We start from the raw sequence: 24,357 nt of genomic DNA on the forward strand, positions 1-24,357 counted from the left end.
ACCTCCGCTGAGTTTTCGCTCTCAGTGATTAAACACAGGACATAATTCACTCAGGTTTTGTCTGTTGGGTCATGTTTACTTTGCTGTTTTATTTACAATTGAGCAAATCGGTTTGGCTGAGGTTAAAGTTACGTTTCATAACTGCATAGTTTTAGTAAAGTTTGATGTCTCACTTGAGCATGTTAGGCTTAACCATTCGTTTTCTTTGTTATCTGGTGTTCATTAAACTTTGTTAAGCATTGATTTTGAATTAAAACTAACATTTAACATCTTTTTATACAAGGAGGAAAGAGGGGGGGGGATCATTTCCACTGGGAGTACCCACTAAACAACGGCCACCAGGCAAAAGCAATGGTTATGACTCTATCAGTGTGAACCCCGCCCCCTGACTTGGCCACCTGATGGGTGAGGCTGACAGATAAAATAAATTCTTGAAGACAGCCGCAGGGCCAGGACTGCCATAATGAATTAATTAAATACACCATTAAATAATTAATTAAAAGTGTCAATAATGAATTAAAATCGGAAAATTTAATTACATAAATATTTACAATTAATTAATTTTACAATTAATTATTGACATATTTAATTAATTATTGACACATTTCATTAATTATTGACACATTTAATTAATTATTTAATGGTGTATTTAATTAATTCCTTTTGGCACAGTTGACTCCTTCAGGTCTCACCATGAAATAATTGTATCTGTCAACCATCAGTGCCTCTTTTTCTTGAAGACATTGTAGCAGAACCACCTGTCTACTGACATACTGGCAAACTTCTACTGGTGTGCGATAGAGAGCATCCTGACCAACTGTGCTCTGTTGCTGACCGCAAGGCACTGCAGCGGCCAACAACGCCCAAAATATCACAGGGACACCACTTCCGGTTATTGAGGATGTCCACAAGAAGAGAGGTATACACGAGCATGCATCATTCTCAGGGACTCCTCTCATCCTGACAATAAACTTTTCCAGCTCCTCCCCTCCAGAAGACGCTACAGGACCCTGCAGATTAAAACCAGCTGGTTTAGGAACAGCTTATTACCCACAGATGTCACCCCACTGAACTCAATCTCCCGCTGAACCTTTCCATCCACACCCCCCTATCCCTCCCAGTGACCAACATTCTCAACATTCACCATATGCTCACAGTGGTTACTGTTATAGTTTAGGACAGCGGTCCCCAACCCCCGGGCCTCGGACCAGTACTGGTCCGTGAGTCGTTTGGTACCGGGCCGCAAGAGTTGAGGCTCAGGTGTGAAATGTATAGTTTTCAGGGTTTTTATCGATTTTCAGCGTTATTTTGTTATCGTTTTTATCGTTAACTCGGTTTTCCTGGGTCTTTTCACGTGTGTTATGAATAAATCTTTTTTTTTTTCGGTACCGGTACTAGTTTTATTTTTGTTGTATTTATCCGCGACACCTTAAAGGCCGGTCCGTGAAAATAATGTCGGGCATAAACCGGTCCGTGGCGCAAAAAAGGTTGGAGACCGCTGCTTTAGGACACTGGCATAGTCTCTGTTATGGTGCGTACACTCATAGGACTCTGTAGATCTGTTTAACTCACACCGGTACATTGGTCTATATGTAGCACATCTATTTAGAAAGTCTGTATAATTGTTCGTGGTGCATCTGTATATCTGCCCATCTGTACAGTAATAGAGAACATCTATATGCTATACAGATCATCTGTACATGTGTGTTATTGCACTTACTACTCTTGCACTTCTGATTAGATGCAAACTGTATTTCATGACCCTGCATTTATACATGTGTAATGGCAACAAAGTTGAATCCTATCCTATATTGTAACAGTTACTGATTTTCAGCAGATTAGACCTCCCATCTCCACCCACTGGTGAAAAAGAGTTACAACTTCCTTCAGAGGAAATAGCTGTGAATGTTTCACCTGGTATTATGAGATAAACAATGATCGGACTGCCTGTAGATGAATGCTGGTGTGTTTGAGGTGACTCAGGGGTAAAAAGTAAAAACTCAGAAAATATTTAATTGTCACATTTCTACTTTATTCCTTAATTATTGCCAAGTCTTTATATCAGCAAAATGTGTTAAAATATAGTGTGTACAAAAATATTTTTTTACAGAAGCAGACACCTGGTAGAGGGAAACTCAAAGTGGCCAGCTTTGGCATTTATGGGGTACTGTGTTGACACCATGCATTGTTTGTATGATGTTTATCATAGACTGGTTCAGTTTATTCATGTTAAATCACATGTTGTACTAATAGGTGGAATTTGGCTGATTCAGCCTTTTACTGCAGCTCAGCAGAAACTCCTGTGCTACAGTTTTTCTTTTTGTGATCCTTAAAACAAAAAGAAAAACTGAATAACATCTAGTCCTGCCTTTGTGATGATTTTGATTTTTTTTCCTTACAGCTCACTGGTTTGACTTGCTGCTCTTAATGATGCTCAGTTTCTCCTCAGTGCTCTGACTCTCTGTGTTTGCTTGTTGGATGTTGGTCCTCCTGGACGCCTTTCTCACCTGGGCCCGAAAAGTCTTACAGAGGAAAAAGTAAACCAGAGGGTCCAGACAGATGTTGAAAACTGACACCATGGTGGCTGCCTCCTTCAGGTAGTACAACACTGGATCCACAGAGCAGGTGTTCAAAAGGAAAGTGTCGGGAAGTCGAGCCAGGTGATAGGGCACAAAGCAAACACAGAAGATGCTGACCAGCACCAACATGTTCCTGCGAGACTTCACCAGCTTCTCAGAGCCAGAGGAGGCCAGCTGCCTCTGCTGTGCCTGCAACACCCTGCGAGAGGTGCTGTAGTAGAAGAAGACCAGGGATATGGACACCAACAGGAAGACGATAGCAGAGAAGGTGTGCATGATTTTAAACATCAGACTAATTGATGCACTAAAGAGGAGCTCACAGTGGTTGGGGATAGAGGTCAGAGGTTTCTGGGTGATTAAAAACATGATGCTGTAAGTAACTGATGGAGCCAGGAGACAAATCCAGGTGACCACGGAGACAATGTTGGCAGTTCGTACTGACTGCAGGCCACGAGTTCCTGAAGGTCGGACGATCTTCAGATACCTGAATAGAGAAGACAAAGCATCCAACTTCAACTAATCAGTCACAGTGGAGCCAAATCTGTCATTTTAGGTCAAATTACCATAACTTTCAACCATTGGCACGATTGAAAAAATTCCAACTGTTCCTGACAGTATCAACTCTGTGCTTTTCCGGTGATATTAGGATCATTAAAGTAATCTTGGCAAATAACACAGACAAAAAAAAAAATAGAAAACATTAAAAAAAACAAAAACAAACAGTATTTAAAAAATGGCCTGAATAAATGCTTGTTTTCTGTTGAACTCCATCACACTCACTGTCTGTTTTCTCAGCCAACCTTCATCCTCACGGGGGTGCTGCAACAGAGTGCCTGAGATTACCATACTGAAACTAATACCACTGAGTTGCTGCTTTCAGGAACTGTTAGTTATTAGAAGTGTGACAGGAAGTTGCTCATGAGTGAAGCAAGACATGGTTGTTCCTTCCAATCTAAAGCCGTCCACTGTATTAAATCCCTTTGAGTGGCAATATGAGTAAGTTTCTTACCTGTGGTCAATTATCAGACAGGGTATATGATATTATTAAAGTGATTTGAAATGTATGATGTGTTTTATATGTCAATAGAAAGAATTCAAATCTAAGCTTGAGTTTATGTGACATTTCTGTATTTTGTGTCATTTGAGTTTCACACTTTTTTGCATTAAATCCTGTCCAAATACAACATGTGTCTGTTCCTTGGAGGAAGTGATGCAAGAGAGAGTTTAACGGGCAGTGAATCTCAATACAGGACACAGGGTCGCATTGGGTGCAACAGTGCATACACATTGATAATTTAGTCAGGGACACAGCGTTTGTGGTCATTAACACTTTTTGTAATCATTAGCAGTAAAGGCTCCTCACCTGTTGGCAGCTACATAACACATGAATAAGATGCTGGCGTACATGTTGAGGAAGAGGGCAGAAGCTCCAAAGCTGCAGTAGAGCTGCCAAACGATGACTGATGTGCTACCATAGTGGCTGATGCGCAGTGGCAGAGAGAGGCAGAGCAGGAAGTCAGCAGCTGTCAGGTTCTTCATGTAGACCATCAAGCTGCTTGATGCCTGCTGCTGAGCTCCACAAAAGTAAAACTTCATGATGAAGCCATTGAGGAGTAAACCTACCTGAACAGACACGGAGCATGGAGAACAGGAATTTAGCACATGCACAAAGATCTTTTGTCAAATTAATAACAGTCCACAATCTGAAGATTTGAAACTTACCAGAAACAACAGGCTGTAGACCAGCATAAAGAAAGGGTTGACCGATGTGCCGACAGGATCACAGGTCTCGTTCAAAGGCGAAGTCATGTTTTTTGGGTCAACCATGTTCCTGAAGCTGAAAAATTAATCCTTTTCATTGAGATCCGTCTTTCAAAGTATCTGGCTCGATAGAGTCTACTGTTAGTCAAAGACCAATGATTCACTTCCTCATGTTGTTTTACAAAGAGATTGTAACATGGAAGTGCGCCAAATGTGATGATATCTGAATGTGAGTAAGGTGTTAAGCTGTCACATATAATGCACCAAGTTTCACACTGGTTCAGATCTTCATGCCTCACACTGAAAATCAAGGAAACATCTGTATTTTACATTAAGTCATATCCAAGTATTTTGATGGGGAAGAAATAAAGAAAACAGTGAATGTTGAATATTTATGTGTTATCACAGATAATGAAAATGAGGAACATTTTTTATGTGAAACTATGATTATCATCGTGTGAAGTATCAAATGTTCAGTTTCAGATTTTATGTCTGTAGCACTCACGTTTTTATAATACTGCAGTTCAGCTGTTAAAAAGTTTTGTACATCTTTCCTCAGAACATATGAGCAGAGCTTTTAGTTCAGCTGTTCAGATAACTGTACGTGAAGTTTTTGGAAGAAACACCTGTGTGCACAGAGCAACTAGCAAGACTCACCTGTATTTTTGCAGATTTCAGTGAGCAGGAAAAGCTGCTTGTATGTCCTCTCAGTCTAACGATATTCTTGCAGATCATGAAACACACAGTGATCACACTTCTAACTTGCAACTTGCAACTTGCACACTTCTAACATGCAACCATTTCCTCTTTGTGTTTACAGCTTTGTATCCACAGGAAACAAACACGTCTTTTTCTGATCACTCATGTGTCTGTACTTTTACTTATAACTTTTACTTATAACTTATAGCAATAACTCTTCAACAAGATGTAATCTGGAAGCAAAGCAAAGCAGCAGCACAGAGTATTTCCACCTCCATGAAAATCTGTATTTGATCTGAACTTTTGGGGGGTGTGGATCTTTGATTTATCTGTACTGCATATTCTTTCTAAAGGCTTGGGGATTAGTACTAAATTTCTTCTTTGCTGCTCTTTGATGTTATATTGAACTGTTTTAGTCATTCTGCTCATCAAAACCAGCTGCACCAGCTGCATTAACACCTCCTTGTTAGTCTGAGTCAGAGTGGCTTCCCTTTTGGCTGGGCTTCCTGTTAGCGTTCATTCACTGAGTGGCGTTTCATTAGTCAAGGTCAAATCAAAATTAGAAATAAATTAAAAATGTACCAAAGAAAAGCAATCTGTTTCCTTTCATCACAGACACTGCTGTCATAAAGCTCATCACCTGCCAATTAATATGTTAATCCAGCGTTTACATTTCTGCCATCTTGTGGCCACAGTGGACAATTGTCAAAGATGCATTTATTTCAGTCTGGCTGGAGCTGGGCGAGCAGCGAGGGCAGCAGCATGTTTCTGGTGGTTTGCATCTGTGCACTGTAAATAAACTGCTGCTGTGTGAGTGTAAACTGATGGAAGAGCAGCATGCGAGGTGCTCTGCTGCCTCAGCTTTCACTGCTGTGCTATGAGTTACTAACTTACTATGAAAGCACAGTTAGGGGACAGCAGCTCTCACCATCTCTGATTATAAAACAGGCATGTTCATCAGGTGCAGGCTCAGCAACACTTTCAGATTGGCATCTATGAGAATGACAAAATGAGCGGCTGTTTAACCCACTCCACATTACTTTTCTTATTCAATGTTTTTCATTTCAGTGTTGTCTAAGGGCTATGGTTGTGTATGTATGATTTTAACACTAAATGTTTTGAACAGCAGTTTACATTTTGCCACATGAGAGAAAAAATGTGAAAAATATGACATTTTCTTTGAACTGTTACTCTAAGCTTTCTTTGAGCTGCTTAGTTACATTCAGAGGATTTAACATCCCCAAAATTCACTTGCATACCTTTTCTTATTTTATTTTTTTCTTAGTTTTTATTTCTTATTTTTTTCACCACTTATCCAACCAGGCTCACAGTTTGGCTTTTGTTTTGCAAAAGAAGAGAGGCAGGGATCACTCTGGGATATGAAAAGAAAAAAAAAGAATGCTTGGACACTGCTAGCATAATGGACAGGTTTTTGACGGGGCTCCCACACAAACGCAAAGCGATGAAACGTCGCCAAATAAGTTTCCAAACCAACTTCCTTCCAAGTCAAAGACTAGAGAATATGATGAAGCATATCCTCCCTGGCTTCACCTGCACAAGTGCCAAGATATGTCTGTGAAGGTTCTCAGTCATCCAGGTCATCGTAGTCTAAGGAGCTTGGAAAGAATAGCGTCAGTTCTAGGGTCAAATGGTGTAGAGTCCCAGATTTAAACCCTGTGGCAGTGTCCCCCCAAAGAGGGACAAAGGACCCCCTGATGATCCTCTACCTAATCACATGAGCCGAGGTGTGAAAACGGGTGTGGGTCACAATCAGCCAGGGTTTCAGTTGAGCTCATTGTGAAACCTAGCCCCACCCTATCATGTGATTTCCTGAGGTCAGATGGCCCATGGTGTAAGTGGGCATTAAGGCGTCTGGGAAGGTGTTTGGGGGGGTGTTTAAGTGGTGGGGGGGCACAAACATTTTTCTTGTAAAACAAAGGGGGTCCTAGCAAAAAAAGTTTGGGAGCCACTGAACTACGATGACCTAAGTCTATGTTAAGCAAAAGGATGGAGGCTGAAGACTGGTGAGTGTCTGAACCACTATTCTCTCTGTGAACATGATCACCTTACATGATATCCTGGGTCGCCCATGCCCTGGCATTTGTATTGTACTTTATAAAGCTCCAATTGTGATACCAGTTACGTCTTGGAACTTCTTGTTGGTACACTGAGCTACTAGTTATTTCAAGGTTAGTCCAGATGTTGGGTGTCAAAAAATCCATAAGGTCCACATCCTATTCATGGAACCGCCTCCAGTGGGGTTACTTGGATTGTAGCATTCAAACAGCGACCTGTTCTCATCCCTTGTCCATGAATGCCTACTTGTTTTTTTTCTGTTTTTGTTATTTTTATGATAACACGATATACAAAATACACACTGTATATATGTACTCAGGTCTGGGGCCTGGAGGGACCAGTTAGAGACCACTCACTGGACACCAGTTCTTGGACAGGTAGACTCCTTCAGTGAGCCAAAGACAACGTTTGGCTTGCAGATCAGTAAACCCAAATCCAGAACCATGGGCTGTGTGTTTTGTTTAAATCAATGCAAATGATAGAATGAAGAAAAGTTAATAAACGCATTAGATCGATCACATTTAGACTCATTAAAAGGTCATTTTGGGGACAGTTTTATATTGATGTAAGGACATATTGTAGTGGACTCAATAATTCCTCCATTTTGTTCTGTCCTAAATGTTGACTTCCCCAGTTTATGAGAAAATAAAAATCACATCAGCTGACCCACAATGTCACAGTACCATGAATAAAATTGCTTCCTCCCTTAGTTTCAAATTAAAACTTTTGTGAAAGAGACCCAGCAGGAAGTGTGCAGTTTGGTAGAGCAGTCTGTCTATGAAACATCGGCCTAGTGTTAAAAATGAAACATCACTGAGCTGCACTCGTGGTACTTTGATGTAATGTTTAGGTTTATTAGTTGCTCTTCTCATAACCAGAAGTTCTGGTTATGTCCTGCAGAAGTTCTCTGATGACTCTGCAATAGTCAGCCTCATCACTGATGGGGACGACAAGGAGTACAGAGGACTGACCCAAGACTTTGTGGACTGGTGCCAGCTGAACTACCTCCAGATCAACGCCAGTAAAACCAAGGAGCTGGTGGTAGACTTCCGCAGGCACAAACATCCTCCACTGCAACCACTGAACATCCAAGATATGGACATTGAGGCTGTGGACAGCTACAGGTACCTTGGTGTTCATCTGAACAACAAACTGGACTGGACTCATAACTCAGACGCCCTCGACAGGAAAGGGCAGAGCAGGCTGTACCTGCTGCGGAGACTCAGGTCGTTTGGAGTGGAGGGCCCACTCCTGAAGACCTTCTATGACTCTGTGGTGGCCTCAGCCATCTTCTATGGTGTGGTCTGCTGGGGCAGCATCTCTGCTGGGGACAGGAAGAGACTGAACAGGCTGATCAGAAGGGCCAGCTCTGTTCTAGGATGCCCTCTGGACCCAGTGGAGGTGGTGAGTGACAGGAGAATGGTGGGTAAGATGTCATCCCTGTTGGACAACATCTCCCACCCCATGCAGGAGACAGCACTGAGCAGCTCCTTCAGTGGGAGACTGTGGCACCCACGTTGTGGGACAGAGAGATTTTGCAGGTCTTTCCTCCCCACTGCTGTCAGACTCCACAACAAAGACTTTTGCAGCTGATCAAACCCTCACACGTGCAATAAGACTGCTATATGTGCAATTCTTGTGCAATTCTTCTTCTGACGAAGTTGTATTTTTGTATTTTCCTACTCAGTTGTATATAGTGTTTGTATTTCTATTTTATTCTATTGTATATATTATTCTATTTTATTCTGTTGTATATAGTATTTTATTTTATTCTATTGTATTTTATTGCATTCCAGTGTTTTATACTTTCTGCTACATAACTTTGCACTTTTGCTGTAACAAAACAAATTTCCCACCTGTGGGACTAATAAAGGTCATCTTATCTTATCTCTCATCTTATCTTAACCAGGCAGCTACTGACATATATGACTTGATTCTTTTTTATTTATTTATTTTACTTCTTTATTTATTCATTCTATTTATTGTCCAATTCTTCACTTAAACTCATCTAACCACGTTCTCCTAACACAAAACATCAAGCCATTTCTCTTCTTCTTTTCTCTTTTACTCAGTAGAGTGTTGACTCGAGTCAGACCAGTGTTCCAGTCCAGGTTTTCTCTATGTTTCTATAGGTGGTGCAGACTGTTTCGTCAATAAGAAACCAAGAAGGACTCATCCAGGCTGGAGAAACTGATCAGGAAGGTTAGCTCTGTGGTCGGCATGAAGCTGGACAATCTGCTGACAGTGGCAGAGAAAAGGACACTAAAAAAACTGCTGGACATTATGAACAATGCTGGGCATCCTCTGCACATGGCCATTAACAACCAGAAGAGTCTGTTCAGTGACAGGTTGCTTCTCCCCAAGACAAGAACTAACAGACTTAAAAACTCCTTTGTCCCACACGCCATCAGACTGTTTAACTCCTCTCTGGAGGGGAGAGGGAGGGGAAACAGGAGGACAAAGGAGGGGGGAACAACTAAGCTGTAGTGCCTCTTCACTTCACTGTGCAATACTTTTGTTAATAGTCAACGGTGCAATAGACCTCAATACTTGAAATGTGCAATTCACTTGTATTTTTATTTTTATTCCTATTTATTCTATTTATCCCCTTCGTATATTTTATTTATATTTGTCTCTGTATTTATATATGTGTGTGTATATATATATATAATATTCTGTAACTCTGTAACTTCTGTCGGTGCTGTGCTTTTGGAAACCGAATTTCCCAGAGGAACCCACCCGAGGGATTAATAAAGTTTTATCTTATCTTATCTTACCTAAAACCCCCCACTCCACTGATGACTTGCTCTTAGCCAACACCCTTAACGACTTCTACTGCCGTTTTGACGAGCCATCAGGCAGCCTTCACACCTCCAACGACCCCAACAATAGAGGCACTTTGGACACTCATTCCCCCACCTCTCCCCCCTCCATAGAGCCATCACCACCTTCAAACTGTTCACCTGCAACACCCGCCCCCTCACCCCACACAAAAGAGGATTTCACACCACCTCCTCCGACCACAACTCTTCATATTCATGAAGCAGATGTGAGGAAGCAGTTTAGGAGTCTGAATGCTCAGAAAGCTCCCGGCCCAGACGGTGTGTCTCCTGCCACCCTCAGACACTGTGCAAACGAGCTGGCCCCAGTGTTTTCTGGCATCTTCAACTCCTCACTGCAGGCATGTCATGTGCCTGCCTGCTTCAAGTCCTCTACCATAATCCCTGTCCCCAAGAAACCTAGGATCACTGGACTAAATGACTACAGACCCGTGGCTCTGACATCTGTGGTCATGAAGTCATTTGAGCGCCTAGTTCTCTCCCATCTCAAGACCCTCACGGCCCCCCTCCTGGACCCCCTGCAGTTTGCATATAGAGCCAACAGGTCTGTAGACGACGCCATCAACATGGCCCTACACTTCATCCTGCAGCATCTGGACTCCCCAGGAACCTACGCCAGGATCCTGTTTGTGGACTTCAGCTCTGCCTTCAACACCATCCTTCCAGACCATCTCCGAGGCAAGCTTTCCCAGATGAATGTGCCTGATCCCATCTGCCGGTGGATCACTGACTTCCTGACGGACAGGAAGCAGCACGTGAGGCTGGGAAAGAATGTCTCGGACTCCCGGACCATCAGCACCGGCTCCCCTCAGGGCTGTGTTCTTTCTCCTCTGCTCTTCTCCCTGTACACCAACTGCTGCACCTCCACCCACCAGTCTGTCAAGCTAATCAAGTTCGCAGATGACACCACCATCATTGGGCTCATCTCGGACGGGGACGAGTCTGCCTACAGGAGGGAGGTTGAACGTCTGGTGTCTTGGTGCAGCCACAACAACCTGGTGCTGAATGCCCAGAAGACAGTGGAGATTATTGTGGACTTCAGGAAGCACACAGCCCCACTCCCCCCCATCATCCTGACTGACACCCCCATCACCTCTGTGGACTCATTCCGCTTCCTGGGTACCACCATCACCCAGGACCTGAAGTGGGAGCCCACCATCACCTCCGTCATCAAGAAAGCCCAGCAGAGGATGTACTTCCTGAGGCAGCTGAAGAAATTCAACCTGCCAACACGGACGATGATGCAATTCTACACTGCAATCATCGAGTCCATCCTCACCTCCTCCATCACCGTGTGGTACGCTGGAGCCACTATCAGGGACAAACAGAGACTGCAGCGTGTTGTGCGCTCTGCTGAGAAGGTGATTGGCTGCAGACTCCCATCTCTGCAGGACCTGTACACCTCCAGGACACTGCGGCGTGCAGCCCGGATCTCAGCTGACCCTTCTCACCCTGGACACAGTCTGTTTGACCTGCTCCCCTCAGGCAGGAGGCTCCGGTCCATTCGCACCAGAACCTCTCGCCACAAGAACAGTTTCTTCCCCTCTGCTGTTGGACACATGAACAATAACCACATGACTGTCCCCGCCACTAACACATGACCCTACGCTGTGTCACTGCATCATTTCATGTTTGGCACTGATCACCACCTGCACTCATGTATATATCTTTCTACGTAGCACTCATAATTCTTATTCTCATGTATATATCTCATGTATATCTCATGCACATATCTTTCTTTCTACATAGCACTTTAATTCTTATTGTTTGCACTGAAGCACCGCAGCAAATTCCTAATGTTGTAAACCTCAACATCTGGCAATAAACCCATTCTGATTCTGATTCTGATTCTGATCTTATCTTATCTTATCTTATCTTATCTTATAAGGAGGGAAGATGAGCGGAGATCTCAGAAGGTTGCAGGAAGTACACCAAGACAACCACTTTGCCAGTTTAGCTGAGATGATCCATTTATCTTCAGAACTCATCCTATGACTCCTCAGCTCACATCTGGTTTCTGGGTGTGTGTTTAATGTTGGAGGAACAAATCAATGAATGGGTGGGTATGTGGATTTTCAGAAGCATCGGTCACACACTCACATACTATTGTTTTCAAAAGGTAACATATGCATATGTCTGGTTTTGTGTTAAAGTGTAAGGCCAAAGATATTACAGACCAAATCTAAAAATAATTTTAATCAGCAGTTCGAAAAGCTCTTCACTTAAACAGCAGCCAATCAGAAAAAAGCTGCAAACCACAGGAAGGCTGAGAACTCTGGCCTCCTTCATGACGCTCCGAGGTCTTAGATTTTCAAACCACTTCCTGAGCTCACACTAAATGTCGTTACAGATCGTATGATGATAAAGAGCGTGAGAATTTAGTGGAGTGATACCACAAAGTAGCCTAAATATGATCCACAGAAAAAGTCAGTACATGTCAACACTAAAATACACCAGCTCATGTTATTAGATACATGCAGTGTGATTTCTGGTCATTTCTGTGTTGGGCTGCTTCAGCCACTGTATTTATTTTAGCTGATATTTTTCAGATGAGTTTTAATTTTGTTTTGCTTTGTTTATGAATAAAACCCTGGCTGAGATAATACAGCACACATGCCCCATGAAGCATTATTTAAAAAAACTAAATGTTAGTAAGTGTCACCAGGTTCCTGCAGCTCTATGATCATCTTTCCTGTTCATAAATAACAACAGATATTAAAACACAAGGTACCAAACAGACACACACTTTGTAACACTGTATACACTTTATTATTAGCTCTGTGATGAGAAATCTTGCTGTAGCAGGAGCAGGAAGTAGCTGCTGTGGTTATACGTGCACATCATACAAACATATAAATAGATACTGTAATGTGCTACTGTTGCCCTGTCTATGTAACTAATAAAGTGAAGTTAAAGAGTTTTATACAGATATTAACTGTCCCATGAGGACAAAAAATGGTTTTTGATTTTGTGTTACATCAGCAGGATATGAGAACACCCTAAAGACTGAATAGACAAAAGCTGACACATGAACACTGATGTTGTTTGTGTGGGAGTGGGTTTGTGCTGAGATCAGCCTTCTATTGATCTCTGAGCTCAGTACAAACTCCTGTGGTTCATGAGGACTTGGGATCCATGACACTGGTTTCACTGAACTAAAATGTCAAACTTTTCCTTAAAGCTCATTGATTTAACTTTTTGCTATAACAATGTCCACTTGCTCTCTTGCTCCTGTTCTTGCTATTCTTGGTTGCTTGTTAGATGTTGGTCCCCACTGATACAATCCTCTGGCTCATCTGATCCCAAAAAGACTTACAGAGGAAAAAGTAAACAAGAGGGTCCAGACAGATGTTGAAAACTGACACCATGGTGGCCACCTCCTCCAAGTAGAACAATAGTGGACCCGCAGAGCAACTGGTCCACAGAAAAGTGACAGGAAGACGAACCAGATTATAGGGCACAAAACAAACACAGAAGATGCTGACCAGCACCAACATGTTCCTGCGAGACTTCACCAGCTTCTCAGCATTGGAGGAGGCCAGCTGCCTCTGCTGTGCCTGCAACACCCTGCGGGAGATGCCGTGGTAGAAGAAGACCAGGGATATGAAGACCAAGAGGAAGATGATGGCACAGATGGTGTGGAGGATTTTGAAGAATAGGCTGATTGATGCACTGAAGAGGGGCCAACAACGGCTTGGGGTAAAAGTCAGGGGTTTCTGGGTGATGAAAAAGAGGATGCTATAAGTAACTGATGGAGCCAGGAGACAAACCCAAGTGACCATGGAGATGATGTGCGCAGTTCGCACTGACTGCAGGACATGAGTTCCTGAAGGATGGACGATTTTAAGATACCTGAAGAGAGAAGACAAAGGAGACAGTAGATAACTTCACGAAGCAGTCACAGTGGTACCACATTCGCAAAGGTCATTATCAAGTTAAAATGATATGTCTACACTGTTTCCGGGTGTCATGGCGCAGTGAGTGGACGTGTTTGGTGGCTGCTCCTTACAATCAGGAATAGAAAACACTGAAAACTCGTTAACAGACAACTCAACTGAGTAAGGCGAACGTAGTTGGTGAGGAATAAGGCAAAAGGAGGCCAAAATGCCAAGGGGACAGGACAAAGTCGCAAAAACAAATACTAACAATGCAACAGGACAAGCTTGCACGAGCCCCAACAGTATAATTAGCGACTCGGCTGGAGAGCTATTAAAAGCTATCGAGTCATCGAAATCAGAAATGAAACAAGATAACGAAAGGCTGAGAGAAGACAACACGCTACAGCAGGAACTGGGCGGCAAGCTCGATAAGATAAAGGAGGACATAAAAACTGTCGGAGACAGTGGGGGAAGCTGAGGACCGAGTGGGAAATATAAAATGATATGTCTACACCTTGATCAGCAATGCAGGGGTTTTAGCCATTAACACTGTCATGAACTGTAGTGGGAAATATGTAAAGGTTCCTCACCTGTTGGCAGCGATATAACACATGAATATGATGCTGGCATACATGTTCATGTAGAAGGCAGAAGCTCCAAAGCTGCAGTAGACCTTTTGAATGATGAATGACTTGCTACCATAGTGGGCAATGCGCAGTGGCAGAGAGAGGCAGAGCAGGAAGTCAGCAGCTGTCAGGTTCTTCAGGTAGACCATCAAACTGTTTGACGCCTGCTGCTGAGCTTGACCAATGTAAAACTTTAGGATGAAGCCATTGAGGAGTAAACCTACCTGAAGAGACAGAGAGAGGGTGAGGAGATGAGAACCTTGGTACATACAGTGCTTTGAGAAACTTAAAGCAATTTCTAATACAGCACTGAAGATTAGAAACTTACCAGAAACACCAGACTGTAGACCAGTACAAAGAAAGTGTTGAGTGATGGGACAACTGGATCACAGGTCTGGTTGAAAGATGAAGTCCCATTTGTTGAGTCAGCCATGCTTCTTCAGCTGAAAAACAAATCCACTTTATTCTCTCTTTGAATGGCTTTACCATCATAGTCTAATTTTATTGTTAAACAAAACAAAGTCAAACTATCCATCCATCCATCTTTATCCGCTTTATCCGGCCGGGTCGCGGGGGGAGCAGCCTAAGCAGAGAAGCCCAGACCTCCCTCTCCCCAGCCACCTCCTACAGCTTAGCCGGGGGAACACCAAGGCGTTCCCAGGCCAGCCGAGAGATATAATCTCTCCAGTGTGTCCTGGGTCTGCTCCAGGGCCTCCTCCCGGTGGGACATGCCCGGAACACCTCACCCAGGAGGCGCCCAGGAGGCATCCTTGTCAGATGCCCGAACAACCTCAGCTGACTCTTTTTGATGTGGAAGAGCAGCGGCTCTACTCTGAGCCCCTCCCGGATGGCCGAACTTCTCACCCTATCTCTAAGGGAGAGGCCGGCCATCCTTCGGAGGAAGCTCATTTCTGCCACTTATATCCGCGATCTCGTTCTTTCGGTCACTACCCACAGCTCGTGGCCATAGTTGAGGGTAGGGATGTAGATCGACCGGTAAATTGAGGGCTTCGCTTTTACACTCAGCTCCCTCTTCACCATGACGGATGAGTGCAGCGTTCGCATCACTGCAGCCGCAGCACCAACCCGTCTGTCGATCTCCGGCTCCCTTCTCCCATCACTCGCGAACAAGACCCCGAGATACTTGAACTCCTCCACTTGGGGCAGGAACTCATCCCCGACCCGGAGTGGGTACTCCACCCTTTTCCGGCTGAGAACCATGGCCTCAGATTTGGAGTTTCTGACCTCATTCCCGCTGCTTCACACTTGGCTGCAAAGCATTCCAGTGCGAGCTGGAGGCCTTCACCCGATGAAGCCAACAGAACCACATCATCCGCAAAAAGCAGAGATGAGATTCTGAGGCCACCTAAGTGAAAGCCCTCCGCCACATGGCTGCGCCTAGAAATCCTGTCCATAAAAATTATGAACAGAACCGGTGACAAAGGGCAGCCCTGGCGGAGCCCATCACCCACCGGGAATGAGTCCGACTTATTGCCGGCAATGCAAACCAAGCTCTTGCAACGGTTGTATAGGGATCGAATGGCCCGTAGCAATGGGCCAGACACCACATTCTCCCGCAACACCTCCCACAGGACACCTCGAAGGACACGGTCGGATGCCTTCTCCAAGTCCACAAAACACATGTAGACTGGTTGGGCAAACTCCCATGCACCCTCAAGTATCCTGAAGAGGATAAAGAGCTGGTCCAGTGTTCCGCGACCAGGACGAAAACCGCATTGTTCCTCCTGTATCCGAGGTTCGACTAGCGGACGAACTCTCCTTTCCAGCACCCTGGCATAGACTTTCCCAGGGAGGCTGAGGAGTGTGATCCCCCTGTAGTTGGAACACACCCTCCGGTCTCCCTTCTTAAAGATGGGGACCAACACCCCGGTCTGCCAGTCCAGGGGTACTGCCCCTGATCTCCACGCAACATTGTAGAGACGTGTCAACCAGGACAGCCCTACAACGTCCAGAGCCTTCAGGAACTCGGAGCAGACCTCATCAACACCAGGGGCTCTGCCACCAAGGAGTTGTTTAACTGCCTCAGTGACCTCGCCCTGGAAATTGGCGGGTCATTCCCCTCATCCCCAGACTCTTCTTCCTCCTCGGAAGACGCGTCAGTGGGATTAAGAAGGTCCTCGAAGTATTCCTTCCACCGCCTGACAATTTTCTCAGTCAACGTCAGCAGCGCTCCGCCAGCACTATACACAGTGCAGGTAGAGCATGGCTATCCCCTCCTGAGATGCCTGATGATTTGCCAGAATCTCTTCGAGGCAGTCCGAAAGTCTTTTTCCATGGCCTCTCTGAACTCCTCCCACATCCGAGTTTTTGCTTCAGCCACTGCCCGAGCCACATTCCGCTTGGCCTGTTAATACCTGTCGGCTGCCTCCGGAGTCCCACAGGCTAACCAAGCCCGATAGGTCTCCTTCTTCAGCCTGGTGGCTCCCTTCACCTCTGGTGTCCACCATTTGGTCCGGGGATTACTACCACGGCAGGCACCAACCACCTTGCGGCCGCAGCTCAATGCAGCAGCTTCGGCAATGGAGACGCTGAACATGGTCCATTCGGACTCAATGTCCCCAGTCTCCCTCGGAATGCTGTTGAAGCTCTGCCGGAGGTGTGCGTTGAAGATCTCGCGGACTGGGGCCTCTGCTAGACATTCCCAGCACACCCTCACTACGTGTTTAGGTGCACCGGGTCCATCCAGCGTCCTCCCCTGCCACCTGATCCAACTCACCACCAGGTGGTGATCAGTTGACAGCTCAGCCCCTCTCTTTACCCGAGTGTCCAGAACATATGGTCGCAGATCTGGTGATACGATTACAAAATCGATCATTGACCTGCGGCTTAGGAGAGTCCTGGTGCCACGTGCCACTTATGGACACTCTTATGTTCGAACAAGGTGTTCGTTATGGCCAAACTGTGATTTGCAAAGAAGTCCAATAACAAAACACCGCTCGGGTTCAGATCAGGGAGGCCGTTCAATCACGCCCCTCCAGGTCTCGCTGTCGTTACCCACGTGAGCATTGAAGTCTCCCAGCAGGATAACAGAGTCTCCAGGTGGAGCACCTTCCAGCACCCCCCCCCCCCCCCCCCCCCCAGGGACTCCGAACTGCCACTCGGCGCATAAGCGCAGATGACAGTCAGGACCCATTCCCTGACCCTAAGGCACAGGGAACAAACCCTCTCATCCACTGGGAAGAAACCCCAACGTGTCGGCTGCAAGCCGAGGGGATATTAGAATACCCACCCCAGCCCACCGCCTCTCACAAGGGGCAACTCCAAACTTAGACAGAGTCAAGCCCTTCGCCAGAAGACTGGTTCCAGAGCCCAAGCCATGCGTAGAGGTGAGCCCGACTATATCTAGCCGGTACCTCTCAACCTCACGCACTAACTCAGGCTCCTTCCCCACCAGAGAGGTGACATTCCATGTCCCTATTGCCAGTCTTGGCAGCTGGGGATCAGTCCGCCAGGGCCTCCGCTCCTGGCCGTCGCCCGGCACACAATGCACCCGACCCCTATGGCACCTCCTGCGGGTGATGGGCCTGCTGGAGGATGGGCCCATGTCTCCTCTTCGGGCTGTCCTAAGGCCCGGCCATCAGACGCTCGCCCTCGGGCACCCTCCCCGGGTCTGGCTCTAGGGCGGGGCCCCGGTAACCCTATCCCGGGCAGGGTAAACTGTTCCCTCGATGTTCTCTTCATAAGGGTCTTCTGAATATCTCTTTGTCTGGTCCCTCACCCAGGACGAATTTGCCATGGGAGACCCTACCAGGGGGCAAAAGCCCCCAGACAACATAGCCCCTGGGATCCCTGGGACACACAAACCCCTCCAACACGATAAGGTAGCGATTCACGGAGAGAAAGTCAAACTAATTTTAAATATTCTTTTGAGCTCTACTGCATCTCTTTTTAAGACAGTAATGTTAATACATGGAGCTTTCTTGGGGAGTTTGCTGACAGTTTGACTAAATTCAGTTTACAACAGTTGTCTCAGGTTGCTTTCTATATGATGCACCCTACAGTCTTGCAGCATTAAAAGCAAAGTTGAGAGCTTAACATGCAAGTATAGAAATCATTAGTGATGTCATCTTTAATGTACAGTTTATATTTATGGAAGCAAAAATGAATCACTTCCTCTCCCGAGTCTAATCGTAACAATCATTTCAACATGGACTAAGACAATTCTTTACTCTGAGCATTACAAGGTATCATGTATAACAACATATAACTGGTTATAATCCTGTCTGCATATGTCCAGGTCTACAACATGTTCTTCTTAACAAGAGCTTGTAACATGGGATTGCTGCACAGTCTGTGTGATGATATATAAAGCGTGTCTATACAGATGATACTTTCACATACGGAATCGGAGCAAGGAGGTGTTAAGTAGTCACATATGTTGGACAAAGTTTCATACTGGCATTTCATTTGTGTTTCACCCAGAAGTGTAAACAAAAGTTGTATCCAAATATTTATGATCAGCAGAAAGCATGCCAACAAGAGGAAAGTGAAACCAGTCGCTTTTTCTCATCTGTGATTTCCTCACGGAATACCAAATATTAGTTTATTAGATCTTAGATTTTGCACATTGGCAGAGGCCACTTGTAATGCTGATGCAGCTGTGTAGAGTATTTCTATTCCGGGTGTCAGTAGTCACTAAAAGTGATCTTTTAAGCTAAGCATGAAATATGTAGAAGTTCAAACAATTTAAGGATGATCAACCAGCAAGACTCACCTCTGTTTCTGCAGTTTTCAGTGAGCAAGTAAAGCTGCTTGAGTAGTTATGCCCATCTGGTTTAACAGTATTGCTGCACATCAGGAAACACACAGTGATCACACCACTAACAGGCACTCTGACTTATTTCCTGCTTGTCTTCCCTGCTAAATAGGGCCAACATGTTTCTAATACAGGCATGTAATTTTCTGATCAGTTGTGATATATGCCATTTTTCTCAGATGACCTCATGATGAGAATGAGGACCCAAGCACACACAAAATGGTGTGAAGGTGTATGTTAAAAAAAAAGCTAGCCTTTATTATTGGCTTTACACAACACTACAAAGTAATGAGACATGAAACATGAAGGAAACACAGATGGAGACGAAGAACAGAGGTAAACACACATAATAAAGACACACTAAGGGAAAATGAGGAAATGGGAGGGAGACACAGCTGACACAAATCAGACACGAGCAGGAAGAAGCAAAACAATACACTGATGCAGGGCACAGGACTGTCAAAGTAAAATAAGGACAAACATCAAACCAGGGACACTAGACACAACACAAGAAACAAGAGATGCAGAGAGAACACCTAAACACTGGAAATAGTTAACAAATAACCAGGAAACAAGATCAAATTGTGACTATTAATAAACACAAACATAACCACGGAGTCACTAGACTCCAGACCATAACAGTTTGATATTATCTTCTATTTTAACTGCATCAGTCAGCCATCTAAACCACCCACACCAGCCCATCTTCATCTTCATCTTGATCCTTATATCTGTCTTTTTTTACTAAAACACACATTTTGCAGGATGTTGCTGGCACAGCAGTGGCAGAGGCCCCTCTGGCTTTTGGGTGAGATTTAAAGTCAGTGCCATAGATGTCAGTCTTCATGAAGATCTATATGAGAGTTAAATCAATACATACACACGCCCACATAGACAGCATCAGTGTTACTGTTGCTATTTTGCTACTGTGGCCGATCAGCTCACAGTGTCACCCTGTATATTATCTCTTCCTCGTTCTGTTGCACTGGTGTTAGGTACTACATTGCAGGTTGATTACTGGTGGTTCCTCTCTCTGCTATAATTGAACTGGTCTCCTGTGCTCATTGATTCATTCATTGGTCTTTCCTGGAGTTTGCTGCTCTCACTGGACAAGCAGTCGACCAATTTACTTGTCACCTTGCAGTGGCAATGCAGTAGTCTTCAGGGGTTACCTGAGTTTAATTACTGATTGACTACACCCAGTGAGTTTTGGATAAAGGTGTCTAAGGCTACGTTCACACTGCAGGTCATAATGCTTAATTCCGGTTTTTTGATCGAATCTGATTTTTTTTGTCCGGTTGTTCACACTACAAATAAAATGTGACACCAAACGCACTCTAGTGTGAACTGTTCACGGCCCTCAAAGCAAAAGAAGTCATCACACACAACATGCTTAGACCCAGACCAAACAGTATTGTTTGACTGATGGCCCTTAACCCTTTAAGACCTACCATAGAACCAAGTCCGCCAGAGCTTATATTATATTTTTACATGCTGTAGTGCCATTTTTGGGAGCATTTCAAGTTGCTATACATCAATACAACCATTATAGCCCAAATTTTAATAATATGTCTGTCACGGTTCTGGGTCAGTTTCGATTTTTAGTTTATTTTTGAATGATTGGTTTGGTTTTGGGCGCTATGAGTATTATTATTATAATGATGATGATGATGATTAGAATTCTATGTTTCTGTTTATTCATATTTAAGGATTTGTTCTCGGTTGTATCTCACGTTTAGTTTAGTTCAGGTTCCATGTGTCATTCTCTGTCTGTCTGTCTCTCAGTGTCAGGTGTGCGTCTTGGTGTAGTGTTCTCGTTTCCTGTTTTATTGTGAAGGTCAGCGTCTCATGCGAGTGTGTTCAGTTTTACCTCTGTCTCGTCTTGTTGATTATTCCCAGCTGTGTCCACCACCTGTGTGTAATTCCCCTGTGTTTCTCTGTGTGTATTTAAGTCGTGTCCTCTGTCATTGTAGTTGCTGCTCCGTCTGTGTATCCACCATGTTTCATCCATGTGTTCCCTGCTGTCTACCATCGTCTGCCTCTGCTCGCCGTCCTTCATGTTCGTGTTCTGGTTTCTGTGCTGTAGTTCAGTTGTTTTCCAGTATAGTTTGTCTTCGTTTGCCACTTTCCCTTTGCCGTTTATTCAATAAACCACCTTCACACCTTCACGACTGCCTGCATTTGGACCCTCCTTCATTTCTTCCACATGGCTCTTCTCACTCGCCGTGACAGTACGGACCAGCCAGATATGGATCCAGCGGCAGTCACCCCACCCACGGAGCGCCGGAATTTCATAATGGACTCAGCTTCAAAATTAATCAACCTGTGGTTAGAGCATGAGGGAGAAACGTTTCTCTACATTCTGGAAGCCAGGCTACAACAGCTTATTTCCGATTATCCCTGGCTATTGGACTCACTGCACCCGCTGGTACAAAAACTTCATCCTCCACGAACTCCACCTTCACCCCCCCGCCGCTACCGCTCGCCCGCTCGCTTCCACGGAGTACGTGCCGTCCGAACCGCCGTCCGAGGGATTACCCGGCCCGTCGGAGCCGTCTCCGAAAAGAAAGCAACGTTCCCGCCGTCGGTGTAGCACCCCACAGCCGGATGTCGGGACATGTAAGCCACCGGCAGTGGTGAGTGAGGGACACTGTTTCTGCGTTGCCAGAAACAAGGACTATTTATTCTGGGGCCATTTTCTGTGTTTCCACTGAAACTGATAGTGGTTTTTCTATGGCCGCTGCTTCAAAGACTGTTTCTTCTGCCCTCAGTTCAGTCGCCAATAGCTCAGCAGCCTACTCACTCATTCATTCAGTCTTCATCCTCACCGCCGCATTACAAGCAGGGAACACGCTTCATACAAACTTTTGCTGGTTCTCTTAAGCTGGACATCTCTGAGACAATTGCTCCCTCTAGGGCCTCCCCAGAGGCTGGGTGTCGCTCACCAGCCAACTCCACCAGTGACAATATCTGGATTAAGTGCATAGTAATTACATAAATTGCAAAAAAGTGCAATAAACTGCAAAACAATTGAAAATCGTTTTTGTTTTTTTAACATATATTTCTAGTTAGAGAAATTTAAGAGGCTTATCCCTCAAAACTGTAAATACAAAAAAGTTGCACAAAATAGTTTCCCACCACAGGAAATTTATTTTGAGTGTCTTCATAGTTTTATTTTTGAAATACACCATTTTTACATAATGCAGGAAAAACAAAAATAAATATTATAATGCAGATTTGCAAAAAAGCAGCATATGCATCAAAATAAATTATTTCCAGCAGTGCAATTTGACTTCTAAGCATCCCAGAAACGACACAGAAAGTCATGAAGTCAAAGATAACTTTTAAAAACACCAGTATAGGCTCATGAGGCCATTAAGGTAAAAAACTACATTTCCGTGAAAATGACGTCACTTCCGGTTTCGGGCAGGTAATGGCGGACATGCGATAGTTCACGCTGACGTCTAGTCCAATGTAGGAAGTGTTATGAACAGCTGATTGGATCGGCAAAGTGTGTTTCTGGAATATTATGTTTTTGTTGCTGCAAGTGCTTTTTATGCAGTTTTCGCAAAGCTATATGTGGAAGGAAACTGTGACCGAGGACAAGCTGATGGCATAAGATGGAAGTACAACTCCTCCGGTTTCATATGCAAAAAAAAATATTGCGCTAGCTTACGTGGTTGCAGTGCTAACAGGTTTTAAAAATAGCTACGCAAAATGGAGCGTGCCCGCTCCGACCGGCTTTAAAGGGCTAATGTGAAGACTTGTTTCGGACTTTACGTTTCCCAATTTTGTTTTAAGTTATAAATTTACTTTGTTATTTACGAATGGCCTAATAATTATCCTTATTGCTGTTTTAGAGGAGCGGTGCTTCAAAGGATAGTTGCAGATTTCTGTCAGAATCTACAGATTGTACAGTACAAATAAAATGTTCACGTTTCTTGAGCTTTGTCTTTCCATCAGTTTCACTGACATTTACACTGAATGGCCAGGAAATGTTCACGATGTCTTCTCCGGCGCTGATAATTGGCATCTGTCTTGTGTCAGTGACGTAAAAGACGGATTTATGACCTGACTGTAACCAACTTTAAGGTATAAAGGTGAATTACACCACAATAACTACTTGGACCCGTAATCAGGCCCTCGCCAGTATCACAAGACACCAAATTCGTTTGGAGCTAAAGTATTGAGCAGCAATAATGACCTGGACACAATGGTAACTTTTGAGTATCCTCTCTTGTAAAATGATAAATGGCCTGTATTTATATAGCGCTTTTTTAGTCCCTAAGGACCCCAAAGCGCTTTACACAACCAGTCATACGCACACACATTCACACACTGGTGATGGCAGCTTGTATTGTTACAAGGTATAACAGATATTTGTCCAATTTGTACAGCAAAAGTATAAAATAAAATAGTGTGCACACTTAAACAAAATAAAAGTACTCATTGGGGCCCTTTAAGAATTTAGAATTAAGTCGGCAACTTTAAAGGTCCTTCTGAGTGTAATTGGAATGTATGAGTGTGTGGGTGTGTATCTTCTTTGGGGTGGACCGTCCTCAAAGAGGTTGGCTCGCCATCTATCACAACCAGCCTCCTCAGATGGAAGTTGCCTTTCTTGGACGTCTGGGTCAATAATGAAATTTCCCCTTGTGGGACTAATAAAGGTATATCAAATCAAATAACGGGTGAGTCATTTTCAATCAAGGCTGTTTGGTTCTTGGCCTGCATGACACTGGCTTTTGTAGAGGCTCACTGCTTTCCTCCACAGGTAGGTAGCCACATGGTAGCAGTCATGTCTATAAAACTTCCTCTCCTGGTTTCAAAATAAAGGTGTTGCAATCCAAATTGATGCAAAACAGCTTTTATTGTGAAGGAGACCGTGCAGGAAGTAAAACATACTGTATAAACATAATGTGGTAATCTATGTTAAAGACAAGTCTCAGCAAAGCAAGCCCTGAGTCTGTCACACACAGTGTTACTGATAACACATCACTCAGCTGCTTAATTGTTTTTTTGGTTTCATCTTTCTATTGGCCAACACTCTCTTGGTACTAATGTAGGATTTTTCTTAACACAAATAAGGGAGAGTCCAATCCAGGTTACCTTAATTGATGATTC

The 24,357-nt window shown here is 44.3% G+C and overlaps 2 protein-coding genes across 2 annotated transcripts; both read right to left on the minus strand.

Moving 5' to 3' along the window:
* Positions 1 to 667: 667 nt before the first annotated feature.
* Positions 668 to 4,406, minus strand: LOC146673150 (P2Y purinoceptor 14-like). The gene is made up of 3 exons (XM_085402271.1): positions 4,302 to 4,406; positions 3,943 to 4,202; positions 668 to 3,063 (listed from the first exon to the last, which is right to left on the minus strand). Exons 1-3 carry the CDS (start codon positions 4,404 to 4,406, stop codon positions 2,403 to 2,405), a joined length of 1,026 nt encoding a protein of 341 aa, XP_085258397.1. The 3' UTR covers positions 668 to 2,402.
* An 8,246-nt stretch (positions 4,407 to 12,652) lies between these two features.
* Positions 12,653 to 15,204, minus strand: LOC146673151 (P2Y purinoceptor 14-like). Its single transcript, XM_085402272.1, has 3 exons — positions 14,788 to 15,204; positions 14,424 to 14,683; positions 12,653 to 13,807 (listed from the first exon to the last, which is right to left on the minus strand). The coding sequence occupies exons 1-3, from the start codon at positions 14,890 to 14,892 to the stop codon at positions 13,213 to 13,215; spliced, it is 960 nt and encodes a 319-aa protein (XP_085258398.1). The 5' UTR covers positions 14,893 to 15,204; the 3' UTR covers positions 12,653 to 13,212.
* Positions 15,205 to 24,357: the final 9,153 nt, after the last annotated feature.

The sequence above is a fragment of the Rhamphochromis longiceps genome, linkage group LG3 (genome assembly GCF_057381845.1).
Source record: "Rhamphochromis longiceps isolate RC_006_pf linkage group LG3, R_longiceps_female_GT1.1, whole genome shotgun sequence".
NCBI lineage: Eukaryota > Metazoa > Chordata > Actinopteri > Cichliformes > Cichlidae > Rhamphochromis > Rhamphochromis longiceps.

Excerpts from the sequence above, each read along its gene's own strand:
- LOC146673150 (XM_085402271.1), bottom strand. The coding sequence starts at position 4,406 with ATGGTTGACCCAAAAAACATGACTTCGCCTTTGAACGAGACCTGTGAT. Across the intron at positions 4,203-4,301 it reads TCTACAGCCTGTTGTTTCTG|GTAGGTTTACTCCTCAATGG; the intron begins GTAAGTTTCAAA and ends GTGTCTGTTCAG. Across the intron at positions 3,064-3,942 it reads TGTTATGTAGCTGCCAACAG|GTATCTGAAGATCGTCCGAC; the intron begins GTGAGGAGCCTT and ends TTCTCTATTCAG.
- LOC146673151 (XM_085402272.1), bottom strand. The coding sequence starts at position 14,892 with ATGGCTGACTCAACAAATGGGACTTCATCTTTCAACCAGACCTGTGAT. Across the intron at positions 14,684-14,787 it reads TCTACAGTCTGGTGTTTCTG|GTAGGTTTACTCCTCAATGG; the intron begins GTAAGTTTCTAA and ends CTGTCTCTTCAG. Across the intron at positions 13,808-14,423 it reads TGTTATATCGCTGCCAACAG|GTATCTTAAAATCGTCCATC; the intron begins GTGAGGAACCTT and ends TTCTCTCTTCAG.